At 40.0% G+C, this 27,445-nt stretch overlaps 1 protein-coding gene across 1 annotated transcript in view; it reads right to left on the bottom strand.

Moving 5' to 3' along the window:
- Positions 1 to 6,302: 6,302 nt before the first annotated feature.
- mast4 (microtubule associated serine/threonine kinase family member 4) overlaps positions 6,303 to 27,445 on the bottom strand; it is an 84,174-nt gene continuing 63,031 nt past the window's right edge. Inside the window, 23 exon segments of the mRNA XM_034238854.1 lie at positions 6,303 to 12,023; positions 12,025 to 12,119; positions 12,829 to 12,923; positions 13,396 to 13,532; positions 13,658 to 13,780; positions 14,492 to 14,718; positions 15,139 to 15,339; positions 15,803 to 16,011; positions 16,325 to 16,446; positions 17,070 to 17,179; positions 17,833 to 17,955; positions 18,612 to 18,713; positions 20,391 to 20,556; positions 20,646 to 20,778; positions 21,268 to 21,406; positions 21,517 to 21,725; positions 22,098 to 22,189; positions 22,295 to 22,356; positions 23,498 to 23,630; positions 23,998 to 24,099; positions 24,764 to 24,973; positions 25,071 to 25,146; positions 25,961 to 26,118. Of these exon segments, the coding sequence (XP_034094745.1) occupies positions 8,577 to 12,023; positions 12,025 to 12,119; positions 12,829 to 12,923; positions 13,396 to 13,532; positions 13,658 to 13,780; positions 14,492 to 14,718; positions 15,139 to 15,339; positions 15,803 to 16,011; positions 16,325 to 16,446; positions 17,070 to 17,179; positions 17,833 to 17,955; positions 18,612 to 18,713; positions 20,391 to 20,556; positions 20,646 to 20,778; positions 21,268 to 21,406; positions 21,517 to 21,725; positions 22,098 to 22,189; positions 22,295 to 22,356; positions 23,498 to 23,630; positions 23,998 to 24,099; positions 24,764 to 24,973; positions 25,071 to 25,146; positions 25,961 to 26,118 (6,471 nt within the window). The 3' untranslated portion in view covers positions 6,303 to 8,576.

Here is a 27,445-nt window from a genome sequence, read left to right as displayed (position 1 = left end):
TGGTGTTGTTAAAATGTTTACTTTTGTGCAATTTCTAAACAACAATTGGATGTGTTGCCATGAAATTCGGTACAGACATTCGTGGTTTTCAGAGGATGAATCCTAACGTTGGTGCTTTCCTGACTTTTTATCAAGCACTGTCAGCAGCAGGTCAAGGCTGTAACTTATTCACTGAAAAAAATCATCAACAATATAGATTGTCATGAAATTTGGTTCAGATATTCATGGTCCCAAGAGGAGAAACCTTCTGACTGTTATGATCACCGAACCATTTCCTCTAGCAACACCGTGCAATTTCTTATTTATCCTGACCAAAGTACATGCATAGCGCACCGAAACTGCTTCTTAATTTCAGTTTCGTTGCTCCACTCCGAGGGTGTGTGTGTGGGGACGGGGGGGGGGACGGACTTTACTGGCATTGATCCGGACCATTGACCTTATATAGAATTCACAAGTGGACCTTTAACAAAAAAGTTTGAGTACCTCTGTGCTACACCATGACGATGAACATGGTAAACATTGCATTCTAAACATGAGCAATAGGCCAAGATGTTCTGTTCCTCCAACCCAGTCTCACGGCATTTCGTGTTCACCAACACGATTTTTAATCTATTGATTCGTGTTCACCAACACGATTTGCCCCTTTTTTTCGTGTTGCACAGCACGATTTTAAAAGCAATGTATTTCTACTGCCTGCAGCACGTATTTTTCTCCGGTCGGGTCGGGGAAGACCGGAAGCTGTGTGGTTCATAAAAACATGTTCTTACTCAATATCAAGCCACAGTTATTGCTTTTATTTGAAATCGTATAATTTCGGACTTTTGTTGCCGTCTGTGAGGAAAATAAATGGGAAGGATACTGAAATCTGTATTTTTTAAATATTTTTTTCCTTCTAATTTGTTATTCTTTTCAAAATAACACACTGTTATTTACTCACCAGTAACACACAATTATCCTTGCTTTTATTTATTGGTTTAATTCCATAATCTCGGGCTTTTTTGGCGTCCGTCAGGAACTGAATTTCAAAATAAAAATAACCAGAAACAGACGTAGGCATTTCGAGCGATTACCCAAGATCCTCAGCTATGGTTTTAAGCTCGTTTATTGGATGTTTTAGCCGCAATGCATGCTGGGATTTGGTGTTTAAATGATATGAAATCCGGAAAAAAATTTAAAAGAATAAAATAATACTTAATTCCGAGCGCTCTTGCTTTTCTCTTTAAAAGTCATCACATAACGGCATTGTAATACACGGTTCGGTTGCATTAAATATTACAGATCTGCCGTAGTTCTTTATTTATAGAGCCCTGATGAGAAGACCTTTGGAAAAACTGAGAAAATGCCGCCGAAACTGAATACTTGACGTGGATCATAAATATATTCAACAATTAAATAACATCTTCAATTTCTCTTCACACAATACGTCTCCTTGCAGTATCAACACTAATTCGGCTGACTTTTACATTTGATCTAATTCACAGTTATATTTACACCATAACGGTGCACAGCTGATATAAAAGGACTGTAGTTTTTTAAGATATTATTGATTTTCTTTGAATGTAAGAATGTAAATACTGAGTCTGAAATAGTATAGCAATATGCTGTAAAATTATGTGAAAGCATGCATAAAACTACACATCTTCAGATGTTGTACGAAAACATAAGTGTCCTACACTAAGTTATTATGGCTGTGTGTACCTTGTGTGCACCTCCTAGTGGTTAAAGCACGTTATTGAATTATTGTGTTGTATTTGATTAAAAAAATATTAAGAGTACATACTTTCATAGGAGGAAAGTATAAATATAGAATATAAAAAATCAAGAAGATACTATAAGTGATCTCTACAATAAAACAGTTTAGTGCAGAATAACAAAGATATTAATAGGAGGAGGTGCAAAACAGAAAAACGAATTAACCTTTATTTAAACATTAAATAACAGATTATAGTCTTCTTTTAAATAAGAAAAAAACTTTGGGGGTATCTATCTACAGATAAATATTAAGCCTGACAAAGTACTTAACGTCTAATATATTGCTTTCCTGCAATGTTAACTGTGTTGAAGCACTTATTTTAACTGATATTATGCATATGAATTATACTCTTATGTATGTAGATATAATAAGAAATGTGCAGAATATGACAGTTTAATGGTGGAGGTACACACATATTGATAGATGTCTTGTAATGCACTGTTGAGGAACCTGTGACCCAAGTGTTTCATTCATTGCATAACTACACCGTAGTTGTGTATATGATATGTCAATAAACCTTTGAAAATCTTGAAAGGGATGTGCAAAATAGCCATAATATACAGTCTTTAATTAACTATTAGTAGAGAATAACGAGTAATGAATATACTTTATTACTCGTTTCCATTCATGTCAATTGCAGATACATGTTTAGTCTTCTCAAGCACCAACTATCAAATATCTCTCCTGATTGTTGGCACTTGACAATCACCTTACCTGCATTTTACTCAGGTGTAACTAAAGTCTGATTTAAGGGTTGTTTATATTTCACATAATTAATCAGAATCTGCAAAGTAACTCAAATAAATGCAGTGGAGTAAAAATACCAGGTTAACCTCTGAATTGTAGTGGAGTAGAATTACAAAGTAACAATGAGCTGTCATGTGGGTATTAATGCTGCGCATTATGGACACAAGCGATTTTCACCCATTTATTAATTATATGTTTTACATTTGATAACACCAATGTGTTTAATACTTGCAACTTCTATTTGTGGGGAAAAATGAAAACGTTCAGTAGAGACGTCCCATAGAACATTTTGCGAAACACAATAGCCAGCATGTGTAGTTCTGGGGGGGCGTTCGATTCCAGTTTTCGATAGTCTGGCGTGGTTTCGTTGCATTTCACACAGCTGTTTGACGCTCTGTGTAACCTTACGGGGACTGTAGTCCTAAACGATAGCTGGGGATTATGGGTAGTGTAGTGTCTTCGGCCATCCTAAACTCAGAAATGTTGACAATCGCAATGATGCTCGAAATGTCCCTTATACGTCTGTTTCCGGTTATTTTGAAATTCAGTTCCTGACGGACGCCAAAAAAGCCCGATATTATGGAATTAAATCAATAAATAAAAGCAAGGATAATTGTGTGTTATTGGTGAGTAAATAACAGTGTATTATTTTGAAAATAATAACGAATTAGAAGGAAACAAATATTTTATAATACAGATTTCAGTATTCTGAGGCTCTGAGCCCCATTTATTTTCATCACAGACGGCAACAAAAGTCCGAAATTATACGATTTAAAATAAAAGCAATAATCGTGGCTTGATATTGAGTAAGAACATGTTTTTATGAACCACACAGCTTCCGGTCTCCCACGACCCGACCGGAGAAAAAGACGTGCTGCAAGCAGTAGAAATACATTGCTTTTAAAATCGTGCTATGCAACACGAAAAAAAGGGGCAAATCGTGTTGGTGAACACGAATCAATAGATTAAAAATCGTGTTGGTGAACACGAAATGCCGTGAGACTGGGTTGGTTCCTCTGTTGTGTTTAAAAATAAAAATGAACGTGTGTGTGTGTGTTGTGTGTGACAGTGACGTGCGGTGAGGTTCATGGCTGGTGAGGCACTGACTCTTTCAGAGTCAGATTTACAAATATTATATTCTGACCTTAATCGAAATATTCTGTTATTTTCAAAAGCTTTTTTGGTCTGATGTTTCGATTCATTTTAAACAGACCGTTCAACAAAAGGATACCCACAATCTAAATATTGGATTGTTCTTTCTTAGTAAGATCCGATTTTCATTACCAATGTGGTCTTACCTTGACTTGAAGATGAAGTCCATGCTATCCTTCTGGACAAGGACAACAATCTCTATTACTTTTTTGTAAAAGTCCTCCTTATCTTCCTCTAGTTTCAAAAGTCTAGTTTGTTGTTTGCGTCTGGTCTACCGTCTCTGCGTAGAATAAAAGTAGCAACAAGGACCTGTGGGCTCACGTGCGCCCCCTTCAGTGCGGCAGAGGTTATGGCTGCCTCCCCTGGTGCTTTTTTCATTGCCGTTCTACGGCGAGCCTAAATATCATATATACGTGAAATAAGTTATTTAGAGACTATGGATGGCGAGGATAAATGTAATAAAGGGATCTACAAACATTACATTGGTGACCTACAGTGAGATGGTGCAGGCATGCGCTTAAGGCCCGCTTTCCAGACAGTTTCTGTGAGGTGACGCATTTTGAGGTGAGGCAGAGCTCATCTGTGCCTCACCTCACCACACAGTAACTGGCTTGAGCGCGCTCACAAAATAAGTGCCTGCGCTAAATTAGTGCCCGCGCTACAGCAAGTTACTGTGGGCTTACGTGAGGCAGAGCTCGTCCCTGCCTCACTTCTCATCGCTACCCGTAGTTGTAGCGGAGCTCGGCCAATTTGCTGATTTTGACTATAAAAAGCGATTGGAACCAAACATAAATCACATTTATAACACAGATCAGTGGAGACATTTTATTATTACTATTTAGTTTTTCTTTAGTTGTTTTTCCGTTACATTGTAGTATGGCCAGTCTATGAGTATGACAGGTGAGGCTCTGCCTCCCCTGCCTCCCCTGACTGCACGTCGCTGGTGTGTGATATATACAGTCTATGGTTTGTACACATATGCACTACCCCCCCTTTAACTCCACACCCTAGATAACAATGTACACATTAGTATTGATCAGTCTTTCTTAAACAGATTACAAAGCAGCCAGCCTCCGCTCTCTGGAAGCAGTCAGATGGACAATGAAGATACATTTGATTATCCTCACAATCCATTATCTCTCCGATAACACACTAATTGCTTTATTTATAAAGTGAAATTAAAGGAGTGGAATAGACATGATTTTGTTTTTCTTCCTTGTAACACGTGATAGAATATATCAACATGCTTCAAAGGCATATGCAAAAGACATATTAACATTTTCATCTGCCGCTATGTTAGTCTAAGGAGGTGTTAGGAATACTGACATTTGACATTTTGATGTACATAAATTAGAGAAGCATGGTTAACATGTTGTACATTGCAGCTATGAAGCTATAGGAATACAGCTGCGGTGAAACATGAGGCAGATATTTTTTTGCGGGGAGGAAATTCCATCCGTGCGAGCAAACAACTCAAATCTGAAACACGCGGCCAATTAATGACAATAAATGTGTCCGCACAATGTTCTCTCTTCGCCCTGTAAGAGCCTCTTGTTGCTGCACAGAAACCCCTCTTCCAGCAGATGACTCTATCCTAGCTTTAAGAGGATCTCCCCCCATCCATTCCTCTATTTAATGTTACTCTTACTTAATCACTCTGTGTGGACACTGATCCATCTGTATCATTAACACTGTTATCATGTTTGAATAGACAGTTACACAACATCAACAGGTACTTTTTTGAATGCTCAGTATATTTCCCTGAGGCTTTTCTGATCAAACCAAAGCTTTTGGAAGTAATCGTTTAAACAGCACACACCAGTAATGTTATCATACATTATTATTTCAGGAATACAATTTGTACCCGCGGATAATATCACAGCAGAATATATTTTACTTTACAATACACTGCAGTACAGCAGATTAATGACCTCTGTTTTACGGTTTCGAAGTAGTATCTGTATAACAAATAGTAGCCAACACAGCTTTATCAGATTCCTTCTAATCTTGGGAAGATTTCCGTACACCCCACCACATTCGTCCTCTGTCTACTTAATGGATGTTGCATAAGGACCTATTGAGCAGGAACACAGATGGAAGGATACTGCCCCCTGTTGGAAACACTGCTACCAAGGGTTTGGTTTACATCACGCTCTATAAAAAAGGGACATTTTGAAGACAAATATTTTGGTGCTCTGGATTTTCTAGGAGTCTCAAACTCAGACCCACGTCTAAAGTCTGGTTCCACAGACGCTTGGAGACAATGGGGTGCTTTTGTCTTTTGGTGACACTTTATTTTCACAGGTTTTTTAAAATAATTTTCCTGAAATGAACCGTTGCACAGATTACAAATCGGTTACATCAGCAAATAACTGTGTGTGTATCAATTAAACATGGTCTTGAGGAACATTATTGGGTTTTAATTGATAAATGATGGCCCTGTTAAAAGATTTTTTTCGCAATGAATTAGTGAGGAATAACATCATTATTTGAAGAATATTATTTTATTTTATTCCGACATAATGGCCATGTAAAACATTTGTATCATTGATCTTTCCGTGTTAACGACTAGCTATTTTTGATTTTAAAAAATCCATATTTAAATGTACCTATTCCGACCATACCATGAATCAAAAGAGGACTAAAAGTATTAATGTATAATTCCCATTTTATTTTCAGTATTACGCAACATTAGAAGTATAAATATCTGTTTTAATATACAACATCTATGACATCCATAGAGCTTTCCTTGGGCAAAATACAAAACTCAAAACACTTTTATTGCACATATTTCTAAAAGACAAACCATCGTAAGCAAGTTTATCTAATACTAGTACAGGGGGAAGAAAAAGGAAACGGAAAAGACAAGCAGAGAAGAGAAGAACCTGACATGAAAACACATTGATTACAGCACAAACAAATGTTCTTATTACACAAGTCTCACACTACTATAGACAACATTATCTCTGACACAGAACACACATTTGGCAAATCAACAATATACAAAATATACATCCATGATGCTTTGTAAACAAACATTGAATGTGCTTTGAGGGTTTTAATGTCAGTCGTCACAGGAAAAAGAGTGGGGGAAGAAACAAATAAAATGCAGTGATTTATTTGAAATCTGAAGTGAGGACGAGAAGGGAATCCATAAACCATGTTCAGCTTTAATTTCACTTTGCTTCTCACCCTTTGAACTGGATATTGGTAAACATTAAGGTGCATTTGTTCTCTCACATCACATGAGAAATACATTAACAATATCTAATGCAGGTAGCATCAGACCCGTTTAACATTAAAATCTCTTCAACCAATCTCTCGTGCTTCAGGTTAACTCTGGGATTCAGTGTAGCACATCAACTATATTCTGTGACATGTTTGACTCGTAGTATTTGAAGTAGAGAGGATAATTATTCTTTACATAGCCTGCACAACAGAGAAAATAATGCATTACACACTTTAGTGTCCTAGGTTACCTTTATATTCTTATTTAGTGTTTACAATTGAAAGGCGTCTAAAGTATAAAAAAGTGTTTAGGTGTGTATGTAAATGTAAGAAAGTGATTGTGAATAAATGACAGCCTGTACTGTATGTATCAAAGTACCAAGTATTTAAGATCAAATGACTGTTGTGGACATGAGCTATGCAATAATCAGGATTCCTCTTATGATACCGTTACCCAGGTGAAGCCAGATGCTGCTCATTATAGAGTCCTTTGAAACATCAAAACACTCACACTACTTTAACAACACTGAGGCTCAAACGGGACACTGACATCCTGTGATACCCTGACGCTCTGTGTGTGAACTGGTGTCTGACTCAAGAGTTATCTTAATGTCACTCCGCTGAAGCCCACCGCCTTCAGAAACCCACTGCAGTAATGATTGGCAAATAGAAGATCTGGATAATCTCATTAATCAAACACAATGTTCCATATTTGTACACGTTTTAAACCTTAGTCAGCCAGCAAACACTTCATCAACATTAAAAACATTCTTGGGAAAAGCTGACAGCCTCAGATTTCTTTTATAATGCTACATTTTTAGAAATAGCTCAGTAACCCCCTCATGACTTTTATTCTCTATCCTCAAGTTCATTGTGGAACATGTCACAGAGAAAAGGATGCCTTTGACAAGATACATCACAATAGCTTACTTTAGACCAAAGAGTTATCGAGCAGATACTCTAATATCGAGCATACAAACAAATGACACAGCAAAATCTATACATATAATACAAACGACAATCATGTTAAGCCCATGAATCCCAGTTTTACAGTGTTATCATATCTACATCATATTGCATACAAATCAAAAATATATGTACACACGTCAGAGGAATGTGAATTAACACCACACCTTGCTAAGAACAGCAAGTCTTTTATTTCCCATCATTTTAAGGCCTCTTCACTAATCTATCATTAAGTGAGAAGCACAGGATATAGTGCATTCCCCTCTGTGTACCACTGCACAAAAAACAGACATGAAAAGATTTGGATTATACAAACAGAAACAATCGTGATACAACTGCTGAGCAAATGGTGTGGTATACTATACGAGCTCAGATCATCTGAGTCTAGAAGTAAGAGTGCAATTCAAAAATCATGTATGGCACTGACTTTACAGTACGACCTTTCTACGGCTCTTCCCTGCTGCCCCCGACATACCGACTGCACAAAGCAGAAACAAAACTTGACGTGAAAAGTATTACACCAGCAATGACTGCCTACATTCAGACCCAGAGACATGTACACGCGTGTGTTCTTAAAACACACACAAACACACCGACCACTCTATCCACGTGTAACAGCTTACCCGGTCCTCAAAACAAAAGAAGGCATGATGATGTTCGCACAAACCTCTTTCTAACTTTTTATTACATCTAGATTTTCTGAAGCGGCTGCTATTTTAACGTCCCTCTTTTATTTGTTGTTATTAGAATGAGGTGGCGACTCCTTCTGCTGCTTCCTGCCTGTGTCTCTTTTCCAGTTTTTCTGCGCAGACTCTTGAACCGTCTCTTTTTTCTTCCTCTCAGCCTGCTCCTTTTTGCTGGAGGGCCCCAGTTTCTCAGGGGTGGTGTTTCTGGTATCCGGGCCCTTAGGACTGTCCGGTTTGAGCGTTTCAGACTTGGGGCCTTCTCTTGATACCTTGATGGCACTTTCCTGGGGGGCACAGATGGAGACCCTGCCTCCACTGATCAGCATTTCTTTCCTCACTGCAGGTTTGGGCAGCACTGGTGGTGGATCAGGCTGGGAGGGAACTTCTGACGGCAGCTGAGAAAGAGGGGAAGCTACTTCTTTTGCTTTGGCGCCATGATGGTGTCTAACGGCTGAAGCTTGTTTTTTGGGTGAGGGGTCTTTGTGTTTGGCATCAAGACTTTGTTTAATAACTGGTGGTGGAGCTACGGAGGTCTTTAGAGCTAACAATGAAGGGAGAGTTTTAGAAGGGGGAGATTTTGGCTTTGATTCTGAGATCTCTTTTGCTGCAGAGCTTTTGGGCTGGGTTTCTTTTTGCTTCACGTCAACAACCGCTGGAGACAGCTGCACCGATTCTTCCTGCTTGCTTGGCACCGCGGCTTCTTTCTGTTTATGAGTTACTTGATTGTTTGAAGTGGAGAGCGCAGATTCTTTAGACACATCTCTCTGTTTTGAGTGTTGACTGCCCCTGAGTGCTGGAGCAGGAGGAGCTGTGCTGTGATGTTTCCCTTCCAGTGTTGTTGTGTCTGTCTTCACAGCGGTGTGCCGTGCAGGCTGCGGGTCAGGCCTGGACTTACTCTTGGGAATCAAAACATTTTCATTTGCCGGGGATTTGAGTTTTGTGGCGTTTTCTTTTACACTGATAACCGTTTCTTCTTTTTTAGAGGTGCAGTTTTCCGAATCTGATGATTTGTGTTGTGCTCTTTCAGCCGGACAGCTTTTGGATGGTGGTTCTAAATCTTTCACATTGCCTTTATTCTTTGGTGAGATGGGATTCTCTTTTTTCTGCAGCAACATGCTACTACTCTCTACAGCATTAACACTCTTTGTAACATGATGTAATGAGGGGACTGCCTTTACTGTACTAACTTCTCTCTTCTGCTCCACTTTTGCAACTCCAACGCATGTGTTGACCTTACTCAAACCTGAAGTGCCTTTTCCCCCAAGCTCTTTAACAGCTGATCTGTTATATTGGACACCGTCCTGGCTCACAGATCTTCCCTTGCAGTCCTGACCTTCTAATTTAGAACTGCACGTTTTATCGTCCTTCACAGAACCAGATGTTGTGATAGAAACCTGCGCTTCTCTATTTGAAAAGCAGATGTTCAATGGCTGCCGTTGTGAAAGCACATTCTCTGGGAGGCGAGAGCTGTTCTGTACATTCACCTCAGACGCAGAGGCCATGTTTGAGCTCTGCGCAATAGGTGTGTTTTTCTCGCAGCTCGGACGCTGACCTGTATCCAAACCACAGTTTATACTCTGCTTCAGCGACACAGGTAACGGTTCACTGGCCGGAGTCTTCACAGTTTTGATGTCTTCCTCCGGCTTTGCTGAAGTCAAAGGGAGCAGTGTCCTGGAGCTGTCGGTGTGTTGTGATGTAGTGTGTGGTGTGACTTCCTCCTGCTCTGCTTCATCCTCCTGATCTTCATTGCTGACTTCCCGTATGGAGGGTGTTTTTCCACAGGAGGAGAAGTGGGAGCTGTGTCGAGGGCCTCTGTGTTCATGAGGCGGTAAACTGGACTTCATACCTGTCTTGCTCTCTGGTTTAAAAGGAAAACTTGAGGCCTCCATTTGGCTGGTTTGAGCCTTAAGTGGTTCACTGTTTCTTTCCTGTGTTTTCTCCCAACTTGCACTGATGTTCACCTCTGTGGCTGCCTTCTTTGACTGATCTTTGGAGGCGACTATGCTGTTTAGAGAAGAAACAGCTTCAGGACTTGTGGAACAAGCCAGGGGGCTCTTGAGCTTATCAGTAGTTTTCAGTTGGGGGACTTTTATTTGTCTTTCTGCAGGGGTCTGGAGCCAAATTGGACTCAAAGAAACAGTCTCGCTTGAGTTCTCCGCCATCTTGGATAAACAGTTTTCTGTTTTCGAGACTCTGGGCCCTGAGAGCAGCCCGATATCCAGAGTGCCCTCCAGAGGTTTGAGAGAGGAGACGTGGCGTCCTTCAAGTTTGTATTCAGACGATGTCTTTCGAAGTGGAGACTCTGCCGAGATGAGCTGGAGCTTTTCCACGGCGCTCTCCCCTCTGCCGGAGAAAAGCTTAGGGGACAGGCATTCAGGGCTGGAGTGGACACTTCCTAGTCCCGCCTTCATGTGTTCATGACACATGGCCGTGTCCAGCTGGAGGCTCTTGGACCTGGTGGAGCCAAAGTGCAGGTTCTCATGGAGGCCGGAGGACAACCGACACATGCAGTCCTCTCTGTCCTCAAACGACAGCCTCTTCCTGGTGAACTCCATATTGGGAGCTTTGAAGTCCAGTCTGTCCGGCTTCATGTTGTCTTTACCCTGCCTGGGATGCTGCCACTCGGGGTGAATCGAGCAGAGAGTTGATCTGTGTCCTCCGTCAGTGTCACCACAGCCGTTGGATGTTTCAGCGTGGCCCTCAGAGACACGTGTGTTGAGTTTTTTATACAGCACATCTTTTAAGGTTGTACTAGCAGCTTTGACCTCCAGAGGGCCAGAGTCCGGGCTGCTCTGGGTTTTGTTGTGGCTTCGGACCAAAAAACTCTCCTCCCTGTCATCACCGCACCACTGGGATGAGTCAGAATCACACAGAGCGTCCTGCTTCTGAAGAGACTCCCTCCTTTCTGACCAATCCTGTCTCTTTGCAACCATCTTGGACTTCAGCTTCTCCTTGTCGAGCTCTTCAAGAGACTCCTGCCGACCCACCTTGCGTCCGGCGGGCCTCTTTAAGCAGCCCTGCTCCACAGGTCGAACACGGGTGCTAGACAGAGGCTCACTGGCTGTTTCCTCCACACTCTGCAGGACGGTGTAATCCCTCTCCCCGGGCCTCTGCTCCTCATCCGGCACCTCCTCTTGGGTCACCTCCAGGCTGTGTTTTCTGGGGCATAGATGCTTCTTATCTCCGGAGTAAGAGGGGGATAGCTTCTCCTCCGACTGGACACGTTTTAGCAGCGGAGAGCGAGGCGGCTCTGCACTTTTTGGCCGCACAATATGTCGTACAATTGTGGGTGGGGAATGTATCTTGGCTGGGAAGGCTTGGTTTGATTTGGAAATGGCAACAGGGTGACCAGTGAGGAGGGGAGAGGGAGAGCGCTGAGGGGATGTTGGTTGAGGTGTAGGTGAAGGTGTGCGAGCCAAAGGGGAAAGGGGGATGCTGCCGGCTGACTTGCGGCGCCCCTGACGAAGCCTTTGAACCGGGAGTTTGGGGGCCGAGGCCGTGGAGGGTGCTGGGACGGATGTGCCCGGACCCCGCGGGGGAGTTCGGAGCACTGGAGCTGGGAGAGCTGCTCTGGGAGGAGTTGCCACCTGGAAGTTGTAAGAAGAAAAAAGGAATATCAGTCATATAATAAATGAAATCATAATAACACTACAATTCTCAGACAACATCTCCACCTGACTGGGGGAAGTCTGGTGTGGGGCGGAAGATGGCACTAGGGCAGGGGTGTCAAACTCAAGGCCCGGGGCCAAATCCGGCCCGCGACTTCATTTTCTGTGGCCCCACAAGAGCTTGCAAAGAATATAATATGTTTACATGCTACTTTACAGAAGCACGTTGCCCATAAACTACATGTCCCACAATGCATCTCAAATTTGACTTTCTCAGAATTTGACTTTTGTCAAAATATGCCTTTTTTTCTCATAAATAGATTTTGTTTTCAAAATGTTTTTTTGTTTTGTTTTTCCAGAATGTGGCTTTTCTTTTAAAATCATATTGTGACATTCTCACTGAAGAGACCTGAGACCCCGAGACCTCTGCTTTCAGACGTAGTTAATTATGAAGTTATTACCCTATCCGATAATAATCCAATGCAGAGGCAACCATGTAATATAATAAATTATTTTATATATATTCAATATATATATATATGTCTTTTTTTATATAGTCTTAAAGTTACAACCGGCCCTTTGAGTGCAACCATAATGCTGATGTGGCGCGCGATGAAATTGAGTTTGACACCCCTGCACTAGGGGAACGGGGGGAGAGACTGTGGTTGGGGGAGCCAGGGAGACTCACCAGATGACAGAGAGTGGTTGAGGGAGGTGAAACTGCGGCTTGTGTGCAGCAGAGGAGAGGGCTGCATGGCAAAACGCCTGAAGAGGGAGCGGCGCCTGAAAGAAAGCAAAATAAGACAAAGAATAAGAAAATCAGTCAGGATATATTTATTATAGTTTATTCATTTGCAAAAATGTACATGCAAAAGACAAAAAACAATTACATTATGACTCAACATTCACTTTTTTTTCACTTCAAAGGCTGGTTTGTAAAAATGTGGTGCCATTGTCCATTGTTTTTGCTTTTCATAAATCGTTTTGCACTCAGTCTATTTGAATCCTTTTGAAATGCTAAATATCTCTATGACCCTGTAGGCAAAATGCTCTGCATTCAAATACTCTCTTAGTGTTATCTGTCTGCCCCCTAGGGGCCAATAGGAATCAAAGTGTCTCTACACAGTTGATATCCGACCATTCACTCAGAAACACGTAATCATAACGTTATACATGAGATTCAAACCATGTGATAACAATTTGAAAAAAACATATATTTGAAAATAAATATAAAGTGTCGGTAGAAGAGTTTTACCTTTCTGGTGTCTTCTCCTTCTTGGGCTTCTTGGAACATCTCACCATTTTGCTCCTGTAGCTGTTCCTCTGGGCTGGACCAGTTTTGATTGAAGTATTTTCAAAGGGGGTAGTGGAGATGGTCACTTTGCTACCACTCTGAAAGGGAAGGAATAATAATAATATAAAAACTAAATGATGTTAAGTCAACAAGATGTTTAATGTTGAGGGTTTTTTTTAAACTGAATTTCTGATACTAAAGAAGAAAATACATTGTCATCTACCTTGAGCAGGAGCTCCACCACTTCAGTGTGGACGAGGCCGTGAACTGGTTCTCCGTTCACATGAGTGATGAGGTCTCCAGCTTTGAGTCCTGCTTTATGTGCAGACCCGCCATCTTCTACATTCTGATTAACAGACACATAAGAGACATTTACTTTCATAATCTAGATTTCCTTACTGTCCTTTTGTTGTTTGAGGTATATTTTCACATTCGCTTGGGACAAAAGAAAACAAAGTTTGTGTTCACACGTATTGCAACTAATCAAGAGCTCTAGTGATATTCACTGAAAGTTTATACATTGTGTGATTTTGGCATTTGCTATCCTGCATCATAATTGCTACATGGACCCATGTGGGGGAAATCAAATTCTAGTGACTACTCTGCTGTGTACTGTGCTAAAATGTGTGTTGTTGTTTCAACAAACAGAAAGGTGCATTGTGTGTGTTTTGTGTACAAATATATAGCTACTGTGTGGTTTCTACCTTTTACTACTAATTTGCAAAAGTGCTGTTTAAACAAATGTTCACATTCACATTGATCAGGAAAAATTCCATTATTCACATTCAAAATATTTGTATCAACAGTATATTACATATATAGATACTCACAGTTCCAAAGGAGTGAACCAAGACCCTTCATTTCATTCAGTCTTAGTTTGTCTGTTTGGTCTACACTACTATTTGATTGACAGCTTTTCACACCTGTCCAAATGAACTATACTGATGCATCACAGTTTGTTTAAACAGCAGCAAACCGGTTAAGCGTGAAAGCACCCTCACAGTTCACTGACTTATAATTGATTAGGACTTTCACTACAGGCTGATGTAGTCCTTACCCAGACCATGTGGTAGACAGTGTAGATGTCCCCGTCACACGAATACACCCGAATGGCCCTCAGTGTGAAGCCGAATTTCTTCCCTGAGCTGTGGATGACGACGGGCTGCCGCGGGTTGGCCGTAAGGTGGGAGGTTTCTCGGCTTGGAGAGGAGTCTCTGGAGGAAGGGTCTGAGGAGAGGGAGTACGGGGAGAGGGGGCTGGCCAGAGGAGAGACCCCGAAGGTATCTGAAAAAAATAAAAGATAATCACCACCTGAGCAGTGTCTTTCATTCAATCAATCACACCTTAGCGGGCCCTGGAGTCAGGTGAGTCTATAAAGCTCATGAGCCTGGTTCACGCTGCTCCTGCTGAGGGTGAAACTAATGGGATGTGAAGGCCTCTTGCTTCTGCTTACTTTCCTTATTATAGACTTGTACTCGGCTTCTTGCCCGTAGTCCCTCTGTAAAATGAAACTCACGGCAGGTGTATTGCTGGGCCAATTTCACACAGATCTATAGAGTTTGCTTTCATCTTTTCCACATTATTTGTACAAAGTCCATGGCTTTTTTGTGATTCTTGGCACGTTGTTGCTCCGATATACTTTAACCTTTATATGATCACATTTTCAGTCAACACATGCACATCTGTTTGTGTTCTTCGTCTTACCCCCGGGGATCATGAGGGAAAGGGCACCGGTTGAGACAGACTTTGGGACTTTTGCCACAGCGCCGGTCTTCTCTGCAGCGCTCTCAGGTCGCAGAGAGTTGTTCTGAGGCCCATGGTCTGCGGAGGCATGGCTGGTACTGTCGGGGCTCTGCAACCCCTCACCTCTGGGGGTCAACTGGTCCAGATGTTCTGAGAAACTTCCTGTTTATTACAAAAGATGAGCATGGAGTAAGGGTAACATGTACTTCGCTTGATTAAAGATATGATTGCCATTCTAGAAACAACTGTTGGATATTTTAGGAAATAATCTTACAGCTTATTTGATTTATTTTCAAGAGTAAGATGACACAATTCTTACTAAACTCATGTCTGTTATTTGAGTGCATTTTCGCTCCATCTTTATTGATTTGTCCATACAGAAACTTAAACAAGGCAAATTATGGATTCAAAGGAGGTTAAATGCCTGATTATTTAAGTGAAAAATACATAAATTGCAACAAACTGTAGCTTTAAGTGATAAATGAGGAAAATGTAAGACCATTTTTGATTCTGTAGTTTCATTGTTTCAGAGATCTTACAACTTATACATTTTTATCAAATGAAAACCAGGCAGAAGAAAAAGATACTTAAACACTATGAAATTCCACACAGTGTAATGTTGTACCAGAGAGCGTGGCTCCACTGTGAGTGCTGCCTGGAGTGGTAGCGTCCGGCTCGTCCTGCGGGAGCTCTCCGATGGAGATGGAGCTCTTGCTGGGGTCACCGAGGCCGGAGGTCTCGTCTGCTTCACTCTCTGCTGAGATGGCAAACTTTGGCAACACGTTGGGGCGAAGACCCGGATTCAGACTGTCTGTGGAGTGGGAGAGTGAGGGCCTGGTGGAAAATAAAGAAACATTTATAATGAGATGAACAGATTCTAACAGAAAGAGCTGAATGTTGTTGGAATGTATTGTATATGTTTTTGCTAGGTTTACATGAGGATTATGTTAAGTAGCTAATCCATACCAGCAAACTATTCATGTGTCTGATTATTTTACGGTTCCCATTTCATTCAAATAGGTATTTTCTTCTTGTGTGTAATATGGTTTTCTAATCCTAGCATTATGCCTTAACTGCTTATATCATCTCTGCTACATACTGTATTTGGTTTATGCATGTGTTTAATGAACTTGAGTTTCAAACATACATTTCAGCAAAATCTGGTGTCCAGCTGAGAGAGTCGACAGTCAGTGGGCTCTCACTCTTCTTCCCCTCCGTCTCTCCCTTCTCCTCCAGGAGCCCACGGGACAAATCCAGGCTGCTGTAAACCTGACAACCACACAGAAACAATAACTCACTTCAGTACATGCAGGCTGTAAAGGCAACATTATGTTTAAAACACACATTGTCAGATACTGATTAAGCTACACAGATTGATTAACAAATGCAGTATTATTTACAGGAAATGTGATGCAGATAAGTGCTGTCGGTGTTAACACAGACTTCATCATGAATTACAACCTTGGAGTTCTAGGTGCAGTCGAGGGAAAAACATTGTGTGTAGCTCAACGCTTCCTCAGAGAAGCCCCGCTGCTTTCTGAGACACTGTAATGCTCTGCGTTGATGTGAGAGGGGAGCATACTGCAATGCAGCACAACAATGACTCCCAGCTTGTACGACTGTATTGTGTTCCACATTACCAAAAAAAAAAAAACAGATCTGATTTGCAGGCGGAAAATGTATGCAAAGCCAACGTTTAATACTCTAGGGGTAAAGGGGCAGCGGGTGTGTTTTCTAGACACACATTTTCATATGAACTACCACTTGCTAACACTTACTTTCTCATGAGAAAACACGAGTCCATCCACTCATTTACATTACTAACATCTCAGGAGGTAATGATGATGTACATGTGTTAGTCTGAGAAATGTGAGGGCGGATTAAGGACAAACCTTGGAGAATCGGTGCGAACAAGAGGAGAACTGGCGCAGCTCCACATTGAAGTCTTCATCGTTTGTATCGTCCTCTTCTGTCTCTAGGTGATGGTACCTCTCAGAGCGAGCTGGGGATGATGGGAGGTTCAGATTTCACTCAGTTATTAAGAGTTTTAATGAGTGCTTCAAGATTTAAGTATAAGAACATGGATTATAATCACTGTACCCCAGGCTATGTTTCAAACACTTGTTTTTCTTTTTAAAAGAGGCTTTTAGCAGTCACTTTGTGGATTTGTTTATTTAATGTACAATATGTTGGTGTGTCATGTGAGTTGTACTATAAATGTTCCAGGCCAATTTCCAATATTTTTTCTTGTCTTGTAAAACAAGACGTTTTTTCTGGCAGGTTTTTAATCACATGGCAAACAAACATGAGAAAATTAATAAAGATAATATTAAAGTATTTCATTACTCACTATTTTTGCATCTATTCTATTTGCAATATCATGTTCTAGGTTTTGGAGGTACAAATCAGCAGTTAGAAACATGTGTTATGAAAAACTGGCACTTATGGTTCATGTTTAATTCTGATGCAAGCCGTAGAAGTGCTCCACATTGAAATGGGACTTTCAGAACCAGGTTCGCCCAAAAATACAGATAAACAACTTATAAATACTGTATGATGATAATAGAACATTTGACATCATTTAGTAGCATACACTTGCTTTGATTTTTAAGGGAATTTAAAGGTGTTTATGTTCACATAAAAGAGAAAACTCACTGTCGAAGTAGCTGGTGTCATCCTCAGACTCCAGCTGAGGAATAAACTCTGCCTTCTGCCTCAGCAGGCTGTTCCAGTCCAGGTCATTGAAAAACGTATTCTGCTTTACTTCTGCAGCTCCACCTACAGATCAAACAAGCACAAATGATAACTACTTTAAATACAATTTCAAGGACAGACGTTAAAACTTCTTGTGATGAAAACACTGGGAATTAAAAATGAGTGTCTCAGAGAGATACAGGATGTAAAAAAAAACAAAAACGCTATGTTTTCCTTTTCCCTAGTGGTTGCAGGACTAACCGATAACATGACCGTAAATTATGCAGGACAATTTCCTGCCCGTGACCTTTTGTAGAGTAGCAGGAGACTTTGTAAATGGCAGCCTGGAGGGGGGGTTCTAGACGAACAAGGCGTCCAGCTGTCCCCCAGTTGAACATGCTACGTGCATCCCTCTCTTTGAATGCCTTTGTCCCAGGTCATGGCATCTTTTAACACTCCACAGAGCTACACACTCTTAATGCCGGATCATGCATGGAACTAGATTAATGGACTGGCAGGGAAATCATTGCAATAGATCAAAAGGACGAGGTGAAGAGGCCACAGGATAAACTGCTCTGCTGTGGGGTGACCTCAATTTCTTCCCCGGTGACTAGGAATTATGAGCGGTACAGAGGCGGCTCTAAGGGTCACATGATCATTTATGGAGGCCTGCTGCGCCTCTCTGATCCTAACCGAGATACTGGCTGTGCCACATCTCTCTTTGCCCTTTGTGTCAGTACCTGCGCCCATCCGGTCCAGAGGGTTCTGTCGGAGGAGCAAGGTGATGAGCTCCTGAGAGTCAGGCGGGGGGGCATCGTCTCCCTCAGGCCAGTTGATCTCATCTGGAAAACACACAATGCATGCGATCAGTTTGAAAGTAAAATACTCTGACATACAAGAAGCCCATGAACCTCAATAGCTACTATTTAAAGATAGAAAGCAACAAGCTTTGATCAGGAAATCCATAGAAGTGTTTCTGAGATCACTGTAGGTAAAAAACAAACCAGAATGAGTTGCTTTATTGCTTTAAAAACATGAATTGCAAACTAAATAGTCAATCCCTATTAGCACAGAGTGCATAATTAGTTGTTTGCATTTATTCATCTGCAAGGAACAGGCCATACATAAGCAATCATGACACTGTAGCAGTCGACTTGCTCCATGTTTTATAGCTTGTAATTATAAACCAGTTTATGAAAACATTAGGAGTATGAAAACAAACCTTAGGTATGTTGTAAGATTGTTTTTAAATTATTATATTGAATGTGATACTTTCATGTAACTGCTCTGAGGTGCTCTTTTAAAGAAATACTTAGCCAGCAAAGTCAGACAAATCAGAGTCAGTTCTGAGGTGTAAGCATAATGTTAAATGAGACAATTTACATGTGCTTTTTTTCTAAAAGCCTCATGGATAAGCAATGAAAAGGGGAGCAAAGCCTGTCTGTGCCCTGCTGATTGTCTGCTATGTGCACCATTCGGCCCCATTTTAATCAAATTTGGGAGGGGAGCTATGCATATGTATGTGCGGCCCGAGGCCACGGAGCCATGCATTCAGTGTGTTCTGGCGCCTTTAATTAACAGTCCCTCTCAGAGGCTTGGTACAATTTGATTGAGAGCATAGCAAATCAGTCATGGCATGCCATTCATTTCCATGCCACAGATAGAGGCCCTTATCCAACAACTCAGAATAATACAATTCATCTGAGCCACACCGCTGACAAGATAAAAGCTCTTGTTTTCAAGATTAAGATTTTCTCTCTGTTGCTGTCACCATGAGACTACAAGATGAGAACAAGTAACATTATCAGAATTATAAAAAATGCACTTGTGGTCTAAAGTCAAGATAAATCCACTTACTGCCATCTGTTTGGCTAACAAAACTCGAGGGACTAATTCCTTGTGGTCACTATGTAAATGTTTAATTCATATCTGATTGAGAATATCTCCTCATGTGCTTACAGTAATCTACAAGCCAGATGCTGTGTGGGAAGCATGAAGCACTAATAAATATAGTTTATTTTGATCATCAAGTACAAACTTTAATGAAGTATACTAAAAGAATGATGTTTTGTTTTTGCTTCAGTGAAATGTCATGCTTTGCATTGTAATTAAAATACGTCATGTAATGGTTAAGGGAAATAAAGAGCTTGAGTTTCTGTCTTATCATGTCATTGTGTATTTTGGTTTATTTTTGTCATTGCTATTACTGTAATGGTATTTGTATGTTATTTTCAATATTGTTTTGTCATCTTTTTGTATTTCTTTGTTTATATAGCACCTGCATTTGTAATCTGTATTTTCTCCTGTTATTGTGTTATGTGTGGGAAAAAACAATAAATAAAGTGTAAACAATTTTTTTTAAAAAAGAAGCTCGATTGACCGTCTTAAATCAACAATTAAGGAACTTTGTTTTGCGTCCAAGGCAAGCTGTCAGCGTTGGACTAAGCAACACGCATCTATTAGTGAGGTTTAATACACTTCACAGATGTCACACAGGAACTCTACTAATAACTACTGACCACTGATGACCTGTCCGAACAGCGCCTCCGGTGTGTCTCCAAAGAAAGGCACGCAGCCCACCAGGAACTCGTAGAGGATGATGCCCATCGCCCACCAGTCCACCGGCTTCCCGTAGCCCTGTCTCAGGATCACCTCCGGTGCAATATACTCAGGCGTTCCACAGACCTATACAGAATGAAATATGAATACATATTCCTAACAAGATGTGGTTTGAAGAATAGGTTTTGTCAAAACTTACATTAAATAAGATATACCTGCTTATCAGAGAACTCCCTGGCGTCTTTCTCTATATGTCCCTCATACAGGTTAGTGGTCATGCTCATCAGCCCGACTTTGGACAACCCAAAATCTGTCAGTTTAATGTGTCCCATTGATGTGACCAGCAAACTGCGAGGAAACAAGAGAGAATGTAAAAATTACAAGGAATGTGATGAAAAAATACAACAGTTAGGAAACCTTTAGGCAGTTGAGCTTCCACACAGTGATAATTACAGTATGTAGAAGTTCACAGGTCACTTATAATAATCAGAATATATAAGCAGCATTAGAAGTTTTTGAAAAAATATCGATTGTAATTATATTGTTTACTTTAGTAACGGTAGAAGTGATACCACAATGTAAAATTCCTGCTTTCATCAATTCACTTAAAGAATGTAAACAAATATATGAAAAAGTACTTTAATTCCCAAAACCTAAAGAACAAATAAGGCAACATTATTTATTTGATAATGATATATTTGTATGTATGTAAATTAGTGACACATTAACATCCACCAACTTCTGATGGAAATATTTGTCAGTAAAATGCTGAAGTGAAATGCAGATATGAATAATCTATCTCTATAGGGTTCATATCTAAAATGTGCAAGACCTCACTTGTCTGGTTTGAGGTCTCTGTGGACGATGCCATAGTTGTGGAGATACTCCAGTGCCAGCACCGTCTCTGCAAAATACATCCTGGCCATGTCCACAGGCAGAGGACCCATGTTCTTCAGAAGAGTGGCACAGTCTCCACCTTTAGAGATAAATGCAGTGCTTTTATAAGAGAACACAAAGGAGATGTTGTTCAAACTAAGTGCTTTCAGCTGCAGCACTTAAACTGCACTAAACAACCTTTCTGCTGACCTTCAACATACTCCATGACCATGCACAGGTGCCGCCGGGTCTCAAAGGAGCAGTACATGGACACCACAAAAGGGTTCTCTGCAAAGGTAAGTATGTCTCGCTCCACAAAGGCCTGTTGTATCTGATTCCTCAAAATCAGGTTCTGCTTGTTGATCTTCTTCATGGCAAACCGCTGCTTCGTTTCCTTGTGGCGAACCAGATAAACAGCACTGTGGGATAGTTAGGAATGGTTTAAAGGTCAGCTAGGAGACATTTTGTAAATTGATCATCAAGTCTGAACTTAAAAAATGTTTAAGCAGTATGTTGGTCTGTTATAGTCTATACAAACTTATTATGTATATTTATATTCTGTATTCAATATAGATACATTATGCATACATCATATATATTTTTATTGTTTATAATATATATATATTTACGGTTTATGTTTATTTTAATGTTGTGTGCAATGCCTTGTTTACATGCTGCTGTGACAAAACTATTTCCTAGATTGGTAAATCTAATATAATAAAAAGAAAATGAAATTGTTGGTGATGCATCTATAACCAGATCAGATCAGATTTGGAATAAGACGTCCTTACCCATAGGCACCATTGCTGATGAGTTTTTTCATCTCAAAGTCTAGTTCACAGGGTTTACGCCGACACCGCAGGGCTGTGCTGAGGCTCTGAGACTGAGGGCGAGAAGAGAGACAAATACTAGAACAACTCAAAAAGATCAAATCTGTATTTGTGGATGCAGTAAAGACGGAGGAGATCAATAGGAAAAAAGTGCTTACAGAATCGTCTGTTTCTGGTGTTTCTGCAATCCCGCTGTCACAGCTGGTTAGCTGAGCTATTTCTACAAAACAAAGAAAGAAAGAAGAAGCAGTTTAAATGTATAAAGTGTTGCTAGTGGATTATAAATCTAAAACTGCATGTGAGGCCTACAAGATGAACAGGTTCTGCAGTGCAGTTTTTAAAACAAAGTTAAATGCTGAGAAATCAGGACTTTTAAACAAAACAACATAACAGCAGCCTTTATCGACCTATTAGGTGTGAGGTGCTGACTCCAAGATAACTGAATTGAGAATAAATGGGGCGGAAATTAGATTTGGCAACACAAACACATGTCTAACACCCATTTTGAAAATCACTACTCCAGAACAACTGCTCATTATAAACCATCTTGCATCTTTTAGTTTTTTTCTCTGTGTTATTTTGCAATCATGCCACAGTCCATGTGTGTACTCTCACAGGGGGGTGTTTGTCCTGCCCCAAGAGAGCCTGTAAACACATTTCCGCTGCTATTTAACATCTGTCCTCCCTTATAGGTCTGCTTGAGGCACATAAGGCATGGGGCAAACGCAACACAAGAGACACTCGTGGGAAATGAGAGGAGAGATGGGCTGATGAGGCAGCCTGTGTGGATCTGTGTTAGGTCTGTGGGGAATGAAAGGAATGGCCTCCATTCCTTTCTAATTAGTCATAATGAATGTGGTTTGTTGCTGAATCTGGAGGGACAGAGGGTCATTAGAAAGACGGTCTGTTCAGGACAGGACATTAGTCAAGAGTATCTTTGTCTTTTGGTTCTTTCATTCCTTCACAGCTTCACCAGTTACTGTGTATTCACATTTACCGCAACGACTGTGACACTTTGATGGCATTATATAAGTAAACCCTAAAAGATTATCTAGATACCATCAATTCCTGCAAACTGCCAACGTAATAGTGGAAATGTTATACATTATTAGAATATTTTACTTTACATTTCATGCTGTTAGGTCGTTTGATTGTCTAGTGAACCAAGGAAAGATATTTGTGGTAAGGCTGTCCCAAATAGCTTGAAGCTCTAACCATAACATCATAGTTCATAATAATCATTTGAATGTTGTGTTTTTTTTTTAAGCACATCTATTCATTCTGTTTAAACCTTGTTATTTCCTGGTGTTATAGTTTGTATTTTAATATCGCTGATGTTGATGATGATAAACTTCCTTTACCTTCCAGAGGATCTCTTGTGAGTCCCAGCTGGCTGATGATGTAACGTGGAATGTCTGTTTTGATGCCCTGGCCCTCTTTAGCGTGCCCTTCAGCAGCCTCCAAAAGGTGGTAAAATTCCTCTGGGTCAAATTCCTGCAGACACACAGCAGCATGATTTAGTATATGAATAAGGTTTCAGAAGTGTGTTTGAATTACTTACACTTGTAGGACTTTTCTGTATCAGACACTCACAGATGTATTTTATAAGTTGCAGTGTGCAGTAAAAAGTGGCATGTGTCAACTCTGCTAAAGGTAGATAAATACACTGCTTTGATACTGTCAGACTTACCTACTACTTAAGTCACACATATAAAAAGAAATAAATACTACAGCAAAATGTTTTCTCTGTTGTCTGAACCAGCAACACAAACATAAGAAATATATTTAAAAATCAAATGAAAATGTTTTATATAAATACAGGGGTAAACAAACAGATCAGAGGCTGTGATATTTAACCTACCAGACATTCCAGCAGTCGAGCAGGTCGGGCTATGATGATGAGGATCTTCTTCACCAGCTCTTTGATGAAGTTTACCTCGTCACTCTCCGATCTCTCTGTTGACTGCACAGAAAGATACAGGATTTCCACATGTTATTGTAAGCTAGTAAAAGTCAGGTACATCAAAAATGCAACATGGTTTGTATTTATGACAATTTGTGCCTGTAACGCATAACCATCATGTTTCTAAACAGAGGTTGTACTTTCTGGAAACCCTAACGACTCATTTAAACATCTAGATGAGAAACAGAATTCTTTCTGTTGCACGATAGAAATAAAGATTCTCATCAGTTTCGTACTATTTTTCTTCACCTAAACAAAGATGGTACCTAGACATGATATGAAATGCTGAAATTCACTGTTCAAAGATGTAAAATATATATATTTTTAATATATATATTTTTATCTTGAATCTTTATTTTTCTTTCATAAAAAAAAAGGAAAAGAAGAGCATGGACACATTGACATTTTGGCTACTTGCAACATAAGAAATAAGTTCAAAAACATTTTATGGTCAAACTACTAAATCATTTTCCATCTTGAAGTGAAAAACATCGGATACTAATTTTTCGAATTCACGAATACTTTAGCTCTGTAATTCAAATGCAATAGAATACATCGAAAACACAAAATGGGGCTCTATCTTTGGGCTGTCTTTGACAGCACATTTGAATACTGTCTTATGCCTCTCATTGAAATAGTAGATCATTCCTGGAGACGCGCTCACCTCCTGAACCAGCCTCTCCAGCTTGTCAGTGAGCTCGCAGAAGTAGCTGGAGGTGATGAGTCCTTGCCGGCTCTTCTCCAGACAGTCACGGGCCAGCTCAATAATCTGGTGGTGGGCAAAGCCGAGCACACCATCGGCCAAAGGGAGGACGCTCTCCGGAGAGTTGCTTCGGATGATGTCTTGAATCCTTTCCTCCATCTGAGCGGTGGCCTGAAGGAAGAAGGGAAGGTGTCAGTTTGTCAATGCTTAACATAATTAATGGGCAGACATGGCTGACGGCTGTAGTGAACATATTGGGAGCTCTCACTCTGGGAAATCGCTCCTTGTAGACGTGGTTCATCATGATAATCTCATGGTCGTAGCATGAAGGAGATCTTCCAGGGCTGAAAAACAAATTGGACACAAATCAGTGCATTTGAATTGTTGACAAAGTATTTATACAATAGACAAAAATACACATATGCTAAGATTATATATTTATTTTCTTAAAGAAATATGGGCAGCGCTAATGGAGATCATTTGGGAACATAAGGTGTATCACTCAAGAATCATATACTTAGGAAGGGACTGTACTGAATTTGATACCAATCTATTGTTAATGGACCAGCACCAGAGGTGTTCCCATACACACAGGCGTTGGAGCTGTTCTTCATGAAATCCCAGAAGGATGAAGTGCTCTGACAAACAGTGCCATCTTTGCGCAAAATGATTATACAGGAATGAAAAGTCAATAAATAAACATGTTGTTAAAACTTTTTTTTTTTTTTTTTCTCTGCGCACCACCAATAATATATATGATATCTATATTGGAAATAATATGTGGGACTTATTTATATTAACCGATATGTAGTTTAATATTGATATGCTTGTTTTATTTACATTGTTTTTTTTCAGTGCTATTACAACTTTGTGTTGATTTGTTTTGTCATTTGATTTTTTATATATATAAAATCAAATCATATATGAAAACAACCAACGTAAATAAAACAAGCACAACAATATTAATATATATATATATATATATATATATATGTAAAGGAAACTGTTGAACTGTATTAAAAAATATTGATCTTAAAGTAGATTCGAGTCAAACCAAATAAAGATAAAACTTTATTTAAAAGAAATCAGTACTTGAGTGGCACCAATGGTACGCACTTGCACGTTAGGATAACGTATATTTGCAGAGAGGACAAATACCTGAGACTGCGTGATCGCGGTCGCATCTGAGCCGAGGCTCTGCGGCACTCATCCCCAGAGACGCTCTCTGTGCAGAAATGCTTAGAGAGGAAGTGCAGTTCATCAGGCGTAGGCTGGAAGGGCAGTTGGTGCAGCTTCTCCTGTGATGAACAGGATGACTGGAAATGAAACACATTTAAATTCAAAATGAAAAGGAAAAAAAAGAAGACGGCATTTTTTTTGTGGATGAAAAAAATACCATAAAAGAAAAATCATGCATTTTGGCAATTTTCTGTACATTTTACGGAACAGTTTCACATTTTGGGAATTATGCTTTTTTTGAGAGTCAAATAGCATAACGACTAGAAGCAGAGGGAAACAACTAGCCTAGCGCTGCCCACAAGTTGTTCAAGTTTTTGTAAAGAATAACTAACAACATAACGTGTTAATAAGTGACATTTAGATGTAATGCATTTTTCAACCTTGTTTCCCAGTGTTTCCAGACTTGCTAATGCTCAATTAAGCTAACCATCTCCTGGCCGTAGACCATGCTGTAGACAAGGCCAGTGCAATATTTTCCTGTAACTCTTAGCAAGAAAACAAATAAGCGTATTTCCCAAATGATTAACCATTCCACTAAAGCACACAAAATGTACATGGGACATTGATACAGCTCTTACAGTGGACACACACAAATGATCAAATAATAAATACATTCACTAACTGTTGTTGTGAATAACTGAAGAATGAGCTTGACCGTTAGCACATGCTAAAGACGTTTACTGTTTCTAGTATGAATTGACTCAGAGAAACAAGGACATGCTTCCTTCGATAGATGGTGTGAATAGCAGGAAATGTACCAGCTGACCAAATGTCACACAAAACAAAAACACAATCCTCATGATACTTTGTAATCCTGTTAGTCTGTGTTTACTTGGACTGTATTGTATGCACATGTCTACTTCCTATAAACACAGATATATTTGAACACAATTACATTTGAGAGATGTAGACGGAGGAACTAGTCACAATAAGAGAGATAGATGTGTGGGTGTGTGCTTGTTGCGTTCTTGTCAAAGTCATGTTTACTCCAGAACAAATATGTGCCTCTCATAGAGAATGTTTATTCACAAAGAATTGTGAGCCAGGTTCATAAAGGGTAAATAGAGCCATCGTGACAAATACTGTACTCCACATTAAAGTAACTTTAACTTGACTTTGTTCTGCATGCGGACAGATGTTTACTTGACCAACTTCCTATCATGTTTTTGCATTATGAATTGTTTGTTATTTAATTTGCTATTTTTGGGTCACTTAATAGAACGATCTGTCAATCAAACTGTAATATCAATATTATGTGACTCGAATTAAAACATGTAAGAGAAAAAGTCAATGACAAATGGCAGGTGAACAGAGATGCAGAATTGTCCGAATCTTTTATCATCTGTTTTTTATCTTGTGCATATTTTGGAATGCATGCTTACACAGTTTATATATGCACTCTTT

The sequence above is a fragment of the Gymnodraco acuticeps genome, unplaced genomic scaffold (assembly GCF_902827175.1).
Source record: "Gymnodraco acuticeps unplaced genomic scaffold, fGymAcu1.1, whole genome shotgun sequence".
Lineage (NCBI taxonomy): Eukaryota > Metazoa > Chordata > Actinopteri > Perciformes > Bathydraconidae > Gymnodraco > Gymnodraco acuticeps.
The sequence above is the reverse complement of the archived record's forward strand: the minus strand, read 5'-3'. Positions and strand labels throughout refer to the sequence as shown.